The sequence below is a fragment of the Marmota monax genome, unplaced genomic scaffold (genome assembly GCF_021218885.2).
Source record: "Marmota monax isolate L192 unplaced genomic scaffold, Marmota_monax_Labrador192_F-V1.1 WCK01_AAM20220418_F8-fsc00038, whole genome shotgun sequence".
Lineage (NCBI taxonomy): Eukaryota > Metazoa > Chordata > Mammalia > Rodentia > Sciuridae > Marmota > Marmota monax.
Window position 1 is genome coordinate 14,487,343 of NW_026692498.1, and position 11,263 is coordinate 14,498,605.

At 44.1% G+C, this 11,263-nt stretch overlaps 2 protein-coding genes across 4 annotated transcripts in view; one reads left to right on the plus strand and one right to left on the minus strand.

Moving 5' to 3' along the window:
* Positions 1-11,263, minus strand: part of Serping1 (serpin family G member 1) — a 258,370-nt gene that overhangs the window by 59,042 nt on the left and 188,065 nt on the right. The gene's annotated exons all lie outside the window — the stretch shown is intronic.
* Positions 1,103-3,990, plus strand: Timm10 (translocase of inner mitochondrial membrane 10). 3 transcript variants are annotated; one of them, XM_046445729.2, is made up of 3 exons: positions 1,103-1,236; positions 1,667-1,782; positions 3,540-3,990. In XM_046445729.2, exons 2-3 carry the CDS (start codon positions 1,712-1,714, stop codon positions 3,739-3,741), a joined length of 273 nt encoding a protein of 90 aa, XP_046301685.1. In that variant the 5' UTR covers positions 1,103-1,236; positions 1,667-1,711; the 3' UTR covers positions 3,742-3,990. The 3 variants fall into 3 exon arrangements, with proteins under 3 accessions (XP_046301685.1, XP_046301686.1, XP_046301687.1); XM_046445730.2 differs by having other exon boundaries at positions 1,150-1,274; XM_046445731.2 differs by lacking the exon at positions 1,103-1,236 and adding an exon at positions 1,347-1,367.

Genomic DNA, 11,263 nt, shown 5'->3' on the forward strand with positions numbered 1-11,263 from the left:
TGTCCACCCCACCTCCTCCAGTGGGAAATGTAGTCTTGCGTCTGTCCTATATTTTCATCTTGTAAATGAATTTATGGCTCAGGGCGTCTAATAGAAGTTGAATAAAACAGATTTCATACTTGTCTCCTCTTTTGCAATAGAAACCGTATCTTGCTTATCTTTGCAGCACCTGGCACGATGTGTGTAGAAAGCAGGAATGTTCAGGAACACACAGCCAATGGAGCATTGGTTCTCAAATTTGTTTGCACATAGAAATCACTTGGAGGATTTTTTTTTTTTTTTTTGGTGGTCGTGGTGGGTGTGCTGGTGATTGAACCCGGAGTGCTTTTACCACTGAGCTACTTCTCCAGCTTTTACTTATTTATTTATTTTTATTTTGAGACAGGGTCTCATCAAGTTGCTGAGGGAATCGCTAATTTGCTGGCCTCCCTTGTGATCCTCCAGCTCAGCCTCCCGAGTCCGGAGAATTTGAAAATTTGCTGATACCTCAGAGATTCTTATTTAATTGGTAACTTGTGGGGCGGGATCTGCATCTCAGTTAGTTTTTCTTCCACACTGGGGGGCTTTGCCACGTTGCTACATTCCCAGCCTCGCACCCTTTTTTTCTTTTAACTTTTTTACTTTTGAGACAGGATCTTGCTAAGTTCCGCAGGCCCGCCTAGAACTTAAGGTCTCCCAGCCTCAGCCTCTAAAGCTGTTACCGTTACCGGCGGGCGCCGCAGTGCCCAGATGGGAATCGAGTTTTGTTTTGTTTTGTTTTAAGAGTCCCAGGTAGTTTCAAGGTGCTACAGAAACAAAGGGCCGCAGTTTGGGGGTGTTCTTTCACCTTCACGCATGACTTACGCGCAGGTGGGTGCGAAGGTCGCTGACTTGGATCGCCAGCCCCTTCCCTACACCAAACACGCTCAAACTTCCCGGGGATGACCCCACGAGTCTTGAAGTCTAATCAGGCTGCAGGCGCTCTGCACACCCGACACCCCTCTATGGTACGTAGGCGTCCCCTCTAGCATTTGAAAGTCGCCTTCCCCCTCGGCCAGCCGGCAGCTCCCTCTCTATGGTAGAGGATTTCCCAGCAGCGCCTCAGTGGTATTTCTTTCCGGATCAAAGAGGAGGCGGGACTTCTCTCCCGGAAGTGGTCCACGTGCTTCCGCCGTGATCTATTTGGGCACCCGGCAAGTTTCTAGTATTTGCTTAAATTGGCGACACGGTGGGCACTGTGTCTCGCACCAATCTGTGGTGAGTGAGTCGTGGCCTTTGACCTCATGGTTTCTGAGGTAATGGCATCGCCATTTCGGAAATGTAGCCGTTGGACCGGGGTCCGCAGCACCTCGTTTTCAGCGTCGAGTCCAATTTCCAGGGCCCTAGAGGTTGGGACCCGCGGTTTTTGTGTTCCTCCGGTGTCTCGATCTTTTCCCGGATAAGGGTGACCTCAGGGACAGGGTTCAGGGCTCGGGGGCTCGTTTTCCAGGACCTTCAATGACATCCTGAGTGACCTTGGGCTAGGCACTGACCCTTTAGGGCTTTTTCCCCCACTTCTGGGAGAGGGATGGTTAAAGCTCGTTGGCTCCTGTTGGTCCCACGCCCTGTGATTCCTCGGAGTCCGCTAGCCCCTGGGAGGGAGGGTGAACGGGAGTGGGTCGGTGCTGAAGCTGATGGCTGCTCCTAGGACTAGAAAACCAGGAGGAGGTTCCCTGCACGGTGCTGGGCCGAGATGGATCCGCTTAGGGCCCAACAGCTGGCAGCTGAGCTGGAGGTGGAGATGATGGCGGACATGTACAACAGGTAAGGAGAGCCTCTCTGCGCTAACCTGTGTTGGAAAATTAGCCCTGATCACCCTTCACGAAGGCAGAGGTGGATGTCTTCTAACAGATGCGTTCCCCTCACTGTGGGGAACCTTGAGGCCTGCCTTCCCCATCCCCACCCCATATTTGGTACTAATGTAGATGCAATATAGAGTCACTACAAGGACTTGGGAGTTTGGTTGGGATGGAACTGGCATGAAGGAGCAAGAGCAAGAAGAGAAGCTCTAAGAGTCTCTGGTTAGTTTTCAAGAACAGTTAAGGCCGGGTGTGGTGGCACACACCTGTGGTCCCAAGTAGCTCAGGAGGCTGAGGCAGAAGGATTGCAAGTTCAAAGCCAGCCTCAGCAACTTAGCGAGGCCCTATCTCTAAATAAAATATAAAAAAGGGCTGGGGATGTGGCTCAGTGGTTAAGCTCCTCTGGGTTCAATCCCTGGTACCAAAAAAAAAAAAAAAAAAAAGAACAGTTAAGCATTTCCTTTAGTAGTTAATATTTACTCTGTCAGGCATTTGTCAAGCTTTTTATATGCACTATCTTTTTGTTTTTCCCTTTGGTGGTACTAGGGATTGAACACGAAGGCACTTTAACACTGAACTACATCCCTAGCCCTTTTTATATTTTATTTTGGGCCAGAGTCTAGGTTGCCCAGGATAGCCTTGAAATTGAGATCCTCCTGCTTCAGCCTCTGGCTTCACTGGGATTATAGGCATACTCTACTGCACGCAGCTGCATTATCTTTTTTTAATTCTTAAAATAATCCAGTGGGTTAATTTTATTAGTCCCATTTTAAGAAGAGGAAATTGAGCCTTCTACAAGTTAAAAACTTCATTAGGGCCCACGCAAGTCAGTAGCAGTGTCAGGTCTAGTACGTCAGTATGACTCCACAATTGGTGCTCTCAATGATTTGGCAAATCTGGGAATAGTCCTGGCTCCACCAGGGATTATACTATTTGATAAACATTTCCTTATCTATAAAATAGACATATAATAGTACCCACCTCATAGAGACATTAAAAACACTAAATACAAAGGGCCTTTGCATCAAGCCCAAACAGGAAACAATCACATATTTGCTACTTTTATCAGCTCAAGTTCTCTGAATTGTTTGATTTGGTTTTGGAAGTTATAGATTAGAATGATTTGGGGGGTAGGTACCAGGGATTGAACCCAGGGATGCTTAACCACTGAGCCCCATCCCTAACTTTTTTTTTTTGAGACAGGTCTTGCTAAGTTGTATAGGGCCTCGCTAAGTTGCTGAGGCTGACTTTGAACTAGTGATCCTCTTGCCTCAGCCTCCCGAGCTACTGGGATTACAGGCGTGTGCCACCACGTCCAGCAGAATGATTTTTAGATGTAAACTGTGAAGTCAGACTGCCTAGTTCTATGTGATCCTCAACAAATTACTGAGTCTCTCTGTGCCTTAATTTCCTCATCTGTACTATGAGGATAATGATGTGCCTATCTCACAGAAGTATCAGAAGGATTGCATAAAAAGAATCTATGTAAAGCTCTTAGCATGAGGCTTGTTATACATCCAGCATTCAACAAATAGTCATTGTGTCTGGGCTCAAAGGAGGTTCCTACTCTCTGAAAACTCTCCAAGATGTTTGAAGTGCAAAATGAGGATTCACACTGTTTTCTTGGGGGAGATGAAATCAGTATACAGGGTTGGAATGACTGTGGGTTCCTGGGATGCCACAGGATGCTGCTTGCTGGACTTTATCCTTCTCTCTCCCCAGAATGACCAGTGCCTGCCACCGGAAGTGCGTGCCTCCCCACTATAAGGAAGCAGAACTGTCCAAGGGCGAGTCTGTATGCCTGGATCGATGTGTCTCCAAGTACCTGGATATCCATGAACGGATGGGCAAAAAGTTGACAGAGTTGTCTATGCAGGATGAAGAGCTGATGAAGAGAGTGCAGCAGAGCTCTGGTCCTGCATAAGGTCCTCAGACAATATACACCTGGGGTGCACCTTGCTCCTCCCATTTGTTTAATAAAAATGCCCCTATTGGGTGTCGAGTGAAGACTGCCAGGCCTAGGCTTTCTCTGGAGCATCTCCAGGAGCCCTGGGTGTGGTAGAACTGTCTTGTGGAAGGGATAGTTGTCACACTGGTATGTGACTTGTGTATGTTTGTGTGTATGTGTATATATATATATATATGTATATTAAAGCAAGTTTGTTGACACCTACTATGTTTAAAGCAGTATGCTTAGTGTTTGGAAATTAAAAAAATCAAACACAGCCTCTACCAGCAGAGGGAGTCCAAGATAGTGTTTTAAGAGTGTGAACAGTTAAAGGCTGGGGATATAGCTCAGTTGGTAGAGTGCCTGCCCTGCATGCATAACACACACAAAAAAAGTATGAACAGTTAAGATAGCTTAGATTTGCACCTGGGATCCGTCTCTGGCTGTGTGACCCTGAATGTGACATTTCTCTGGGCTTTAGCTTTCCCATCTGTAAAATGGGGATGATCAGAGAGCTATTGTGGAGATTAAGTGAGTTAATATGAGAAAAACATATTAAATGCTTTGCTGACAATAGCATAATGACTCAGGTGTAGGAAGCACTAACTAAACATTTTTTAAAAATTTGAAATTAAGTGGAGAAAAGCAGGCATTTCCACAAATGATAGAAAGAAAAGATGTAAAGGAGAGTGTGAAAAGTAGATGGGATTTGATAGAGGGCAATGTCAAGTTGAGGGACCCAGCTTCATGGGAATCCAGGCAGAGACTGAGTAACAGCCACTGTCATTCAGTGTTCACCTGAGTCAGACTCTGCTCCTCACCCTTCATACAATATCCAAGCTAATCCACCTGTCTGGGCTAAAGGCCTTATTGAGAAATGGAGGTTCAGAGAGGTGGCTGCTTGCAGGTCATGCAGGTGGAGCAATATTGTGGAGGCCAGGGTTTATGCTTCATGTGCTGTCTTACTTGGTGGAGTACAGCAAGCTTACATCCTGTCTGAGGAGCCCCCTTAGAGGACTGTACAGCTTTTAGACATGTGCGTTGTGCCAGGTGGGATTTTGGTTGACCCCGTGGCACCTGTAGCAGTACCATCAGAGTGGGTCTTCATGGTGGAGATGTCTGGGATGGAAGTAGGTTATTGGAGATGGAGTAAAGGAGAGAATAGAGGCAGTGAATTTTGGGCTTATAAGTGCAGGTTCAGGCCAGACTGACTGGGTTTGAGTCCTCACAGATTTTCTAGCTGTATGATCTTGGGTGGGCATTTAACTGCCTCATTTAACCCCCTAATAAAAGTATTGAGATGCCCAACTGGGTGGTCATCAAATTTAACCATTAATAACTAAAACACTTTGAAAAGTGCATACCTTATACTAACCCATTTTGTCTCATTGTCCCCGATGTGAAACTTAAAAAAACAAACTAACAAGTATTAGCCTATTTTAATGTACCTGTGTTGAAATATTTGTAAAATTGAAAATTTGGGACTTAGTGGTTTATGTATTCAGTAGTAGCTCTTTTCATTGCTAAGTTTGGCAGGAGGTGGAGACCCCAGATGGACCCCTGTAAAACTCAAAACCATTGTCTTGCCTTAGGCATAGGCAGAATGTTAAGGCTCCTTTCCAGGTACTGCAGTACAGTTTGGGCCAACAGGTGGCACTGTCTGCTCACAGGTCTGCCTGCCTTGGACAGTTCCATAAATGTTTATCACTTGTTCTCTGCTAGTGTCATACTTGGAAGAAAGGGACAGTGGTGAGGCAAAACTGTACCTGACCTCAAGTTTATCCAGGAATGGCAAGAATTCTCCATGCATAGCTGGAACAGATAGAAGTGTGGAAAAGAGGTTTCCACTGAGTAATAGCACTTGCGAAGGCTTTGAAGCAGCAGAAATGGGGAGTACTTGTACTGAGGAAGCAAGCCACAGCAAGGCTGGGATGTTGAGTGTGAAGAGAGGTGGAGCTGAGAGACAGGCCTTGAGGGCTGGGAGGTACAGTTCCTAAAGAGCCTAACTGTGTTAAGGGGAATTTGGATTTTTTCCTACTAAGAGCATCAGCAAAGAGTTGACGGAATTAAACCCTTCAGTGACAATGACATCTGCATTTTAGAGGCTCACTCTCACTATCAGCCAGGCAGATAAGTGGTAGGTGATGGTAGGTAATGGATTAAAGGGAGACGTGGCAAGGAGGCAGTGAGGAGGGAAGGGATGATGGAAGAATGGCTTAGTTTATTGAGTTGCAATAGCACACTAAGCTCTGTGCTAAGTCCCTTAAGTACATAATTCCAATTAATCTTAACCACAGCTGTGTGAGGTAGGTGTGAGTATTCTCATTTTACAGATAAAGACGCTTGAGAATCAAGGGTTAGTAACTTGCCTAAGTCATGCAGCAAGCAGGTAGCAGAGCTGGGGTTCCAATTTAGACACCAGAGGCCACTTTAACCATTACCTTAGGATTGAGGGCAATGGTCCCTAGTGGGAAATATGTCTGCAGTTTCACATTTTGTTTAACAATATTTGTTATTGGCCTGCTACATGCAGGATGCTATGGCAAAATGTCCAAAGTGAGTTAGCTAGACCCTGTCCCCAGTGTGCAAGAGTGCTGGCTGGGGTGGAGAAAAGGAGAAATGGAGTTCACACTTAAAGGGAGTAAGAAAAATGGATTAGGCCCTTTCTGCCTAGGAAAGAGTAATAAATTCTTAATCCTCAAATGTGTTTTTGCTTGATTATCAATTTTAAATATCAGGAAATGTCTCATAAAAATCTGCAATTCGGTGTTTTTCAAAAAGTTAGATGAAGCTAGGCACAGTGGTGCATGCCTGTAATCCCAGCAATTTGGGAGGCTGAGGCAGGGGGATCACAAGTTTGAGTCCAGCTTCAGCAACTAAGTGAGACCTTGTTTCAAAAAATAAAAAGGACTGGGTATTTAGCTCAGTGATAAAATGTCCCTGGGTTCAATCTCAGTACAAAAAAAAAAAAAAAAGGATCTGACAGTAAGTCAACCTGCATTCCTGGTTGGCAGCAGTCTGTAGGATGGGAAGAGACTTGGCCATTCACCAAACCTACCACCACTAATTTCTTCTGTCCTTCTCATCATCTGCTTGACTTGCAGGCATCTGGTCTGGGTCTTTAGCTCTGGGTGTTGAGATGAACTGGATGCTACATGAGAAAACATGTTAAATATCTGTAATAGGCAGCTTGAAAGATCACTGGAACCTCCCTTGAGTATGTACTATACCTTCAGACTTGCTTCTAATAAACAGAACTGGCAAAAATGAGGGGATACCAATCCAAAGTTAAGTTACTGGTGGGACGCTAACTCCAAGGTTAAGTTACAGAAGATTGCAATGTCTAGTAGTGCCTCTCCCTGTCTTTCTCTTTTCTTCCCTTCCTCTTGCTTACTCTGATGAAGTTAAGCTTATTTCCATGCTGTGAACTGACCTGTGAAGAGGCCCATGTGGTTAGGAACCAAGGGCAGCCTCCAGCCAACAGCCAGCAAGGATCTGAATCATCCACCATGTAAGTGAGTGTGGACGCAGATCCTTCCCCTGCCAAGCTTTCAGAAGACTGCATTCCTGGCCCACACTTCGCAGTGTGTAAGAGACCCTGCAGCTGATCCACCTAAGCTGCACCCTATCTCCTGACCTACAGAAACTGGGATAATGTTGTTTTAAGACAACATGTTTTGGGGTCATTTGTTACTCAGCAATGGATAATAAATACATGTATAGATAACGAATACACAACTGATGCAATTGACCAAGACTGGTCATTTCACACCTATACCTAGAATGTGCCAGGTACCATTCTAGGCACTTGGGATGCATCAATAAACAAAATAGATAAAGATCCTTGCTCTCTTGGAGAAAGAAAAAAAAATATATATATATGGTTTCACATAGAAGTCTGGGTGAGCAGTACTGTTCTGAAAGGAAGACAGCTCCTTCAGCATTTGGGGAAAGCTTCATAACCTCTTTCAGGTTTTAGACAATTAAAAAGCTGGCAAAGTGGGGCATGCTTGTAATCCCTGTGACTTTGGCGACGGAAACAGGAGGAAATTTGAGGCCAGCCTCAGCAATTTAGCAAGGCCCTAAGCAACTTTTGATCCTGTCTCAAAACAAAAAAACTAAAAAGGGCTGAGTATGTGGCTTAGTGGTTAAGTGCCCTTAGGTTTAATCCCCAGTATCAAAACAACACAAACAACAACAAAACCCTTTAAAAAACTGTGAACCATTTTCCCAATGCATGTAGGATTTTTCATGCAATTATAGAGATTTTCATAAAAGCTTTTATGGGCTGACCTGAGAGGAGTCTTGAGACAAGTATTGTTTTAGGTGCTGAGGCAAAGAAGAAACAAGATTTTAAAAAATTAGAATGGGAGACGTGTTAAAAACAGGTGCTTTCTGTGATAAGTGTTAAAAAAGATGTTTAGGGAGTGTGGAGCTATATAAAAGAAGGTTCGTGCACCCTCTAGCCTAGGTGCTCAGGGAAGGCTGCCTTACAGAAAGTGATCAGTGTTTCGAAGGATGGGTAGGAATTTGCTAGGAAAGGGGTATTGGGTGGGAGTATAGTATGAAGAAGGTGGGTACAGACACTTGACTCTGAGCCATATAGTCCATCAAAGGAAACAGACACAGATTGGAGTTTTGTTAAAGGGGAAAGTCAGTTGTTATATAGGTCACAAAGCAAAGGGATCTATCAAACAAGTTATTGTCCTTGCAATCAGGCACTAAAAGGAAGTGACCATTAAATCAAGATCTGAAGGGCTGGGTACCAGGACGCAAACCTATAATCTCAGCTTTTCTGGAGGCTAAGGCAGGAGAATCACAAGTTCAAGGCCAGCCTGGGAAACACTCCAAAACCCTTTCACAATAAAAACTATTTAAACAACACTGGGGATGTAGCTCAGTGGCAGAGTGCTTGTCTAGCGTACTCAAGGTCCTGGGTATGATCTCTAGTACTGGGGAAAAAAAAAAAAGTCTGAAGGATTGCTTAGTGAGGCCAGAGCAGGGGAATGTTCCAGCCCAAGAAGAGCTTGAGGTGAGAGAGAACATGGAGCATTAATGAGCAGGAAGCAGGTTACCATGGTGAGAACAAACACAGGAAAGAGACTAAAAAGGAGGGCTGCGTGCAGCAGGTGACTCAGGTGACACAGGACTCAGGGGCTGTTATTGAAGTCTGTCATGAGAAGGGTCCTCAAATGTCATTTCCTCAAGGATCATGAGAAGCATCTCAAGGGAAATGACCCAATCAAATCTGCATTTCTAGTAGACTATGCCCACTGGATAGTTGGTCATGTGCAGGGGTGGAACTGGGAAAGCCATGTTGGAAGGATGGCAAGAAGTCCAGTCCAGAGCTGTGGACTCGGGTGGGGGAGTGAGGGAGCCTGGGAGGGCTATGTAAGGAGGTGTGGGTCTTCAGAAGGTAGGAGCCACAGGCTCGCAGGCAAGTTGGCTATGGAGAAGGAGACAGCAAAGTCTGGGATGATTCCAGTTTGGTGGCTTAAGCCCTGGGAGAGACGGTGCTTTTACTGACCCAAGCAACAATGGAGGAGAAGCAAGTTGTTGGGGAGGAAGGTCAATTTTGGTCACTCGAGATTACTGAGCATGCCTGTGGTCTTAGAAGATTGTGCTACATTCTCCCTCATCCCATGTGGGTCATCCATGCTGGTCCTCATCTACCTCCCAAAACCTCAGGTGTCCTCCTGGTGTAGGACAGTTCATGTACTGTTTCTTCCTCTTGGGGGTTGATAAATCCTACTGACACTACCCCAGAAAGCTATTTTCAGATCACAGCATACACATCAATCACCCTTAGACTTCCCCATGACCACCCTCTCCCATCTAGATCAACTCCCACCCATGATATGTTCCCACAGCAGTGTATCTTTATCCTCCATGGCACTTCCTGTAGATGAAATTACACTCAATGTGTAACTATTTGACTCATTTATGCCTCTGTCCCACTGGCTGTTCTCTAATGATAGGGCTTATATGTCTTCTTCACCATCCAATCTCTAGTTCTTGATGTATATGAAGATGTATATGAATTTTTTTAATTGAGATATAACTCACATACCAAAAAAATTCTCTCTAAATTTTAAAGTATATGATCCAGTATATCTTAGCATATTCACAAAGCTGTACAACCATCACCATTATCTAACTACACAACATTTATTGCCAGAAGAAGAAATCCCATAACCATTAGTAGTCATTTCCCATTTCCCCTCCTGTAGTTTCTCACAACCACTAATCTATTTTCTGTCTCTATGGATTTGCCTTTTCTGGGCATTTTATAAATGCAATTGTATGTGGCTTTCTATATCTGGCTTCTTTCACTTAGCATAATTTTCAAGGTTCACCTATGTTGTAGCTTGTATCCATACTTCATTCCTTTTTATAGTTGGATAACATCATATTGTATGGGTATTCCACATTTCATTTCTCCATCAGTTAATGGATAATTGGTTTGTTTGTGCTTTTGACTATTATGAATAATATGGCTCTGAACACTGTGTAAGAGCTTTTGTGTTGACCTATGTTCTCAGTTCTCTTGGGTATATATCTAGGAGAGGAATTACTGGGTTACAATGGTAAGTCTATGTTTAACTATACAAATAGGATATGCCAAGTTGGTGTTTTAAATCGGCTATGTAAGTTTTTTGACATTCCTCATGCAAAGTTTATAGTACGTATTTTTAAGGCTAAATAGCTTCTCACAGAATGAATTCAATCAGGTACTATTATTTTCAGCACTTAAAAAAGCAGAATGAAGCTCAGGAGATAAGTGACTTGGGCAAAATCCACAATTTATCAGTTGCAGAGCCAAGATTTAGATCCCACCTGACTCTTGAGCCAGTGCTCTTGTCCAGTAAGCTGTGGAGTAGTCTAGCCAGGAGCCCACATGAGATCCAATGGGATAACACTGCTTTACTTAAGCTATGGCCAGTATCAGGAAAACAGTCTAGGAAGGGAGTTTTATTTTTGGAGCTAGAGGAAGAAAGAGGTTGATAAATCCTATTAATTTGGGTATAGAAGTATATCTTAGTTCTCTTCCTTTGCTTCCCTGTTTTTTAAAATCTGAACTGTTTCAGTGGCCTCCTAATTGCTTTGATTCTCCTTTCCAATATGTCCTCCATCATTAAACACATGAACTTGACCATATCTATCCCATTTATTAGGAAAAAACAAAACAAAACACACCAAAAATCTGCCAAAAATCCAGGAGTTCCCATCACCTTCTTCACAGCACTGGAAGTCCTTGACCTCACAGAGGTCATTCCAAGGTGGCCCTAGCCTACCTTTTCAGCTTAATTTCTCACTACTCCCTTTTCATGTATTCAACAAATGTTTACCCTGGGTGTTTTACATGCCAGGTCCTGTGATAGGCAGCAGGAATACAAATTACCTATAATGTGGTCATTCCTGCCTCCGAGAAATTGATACCTCATGTGATGGGGAAAGGGAGGAAGGAACAGAACTTCCTTGTAGATGTCTGTGTGGG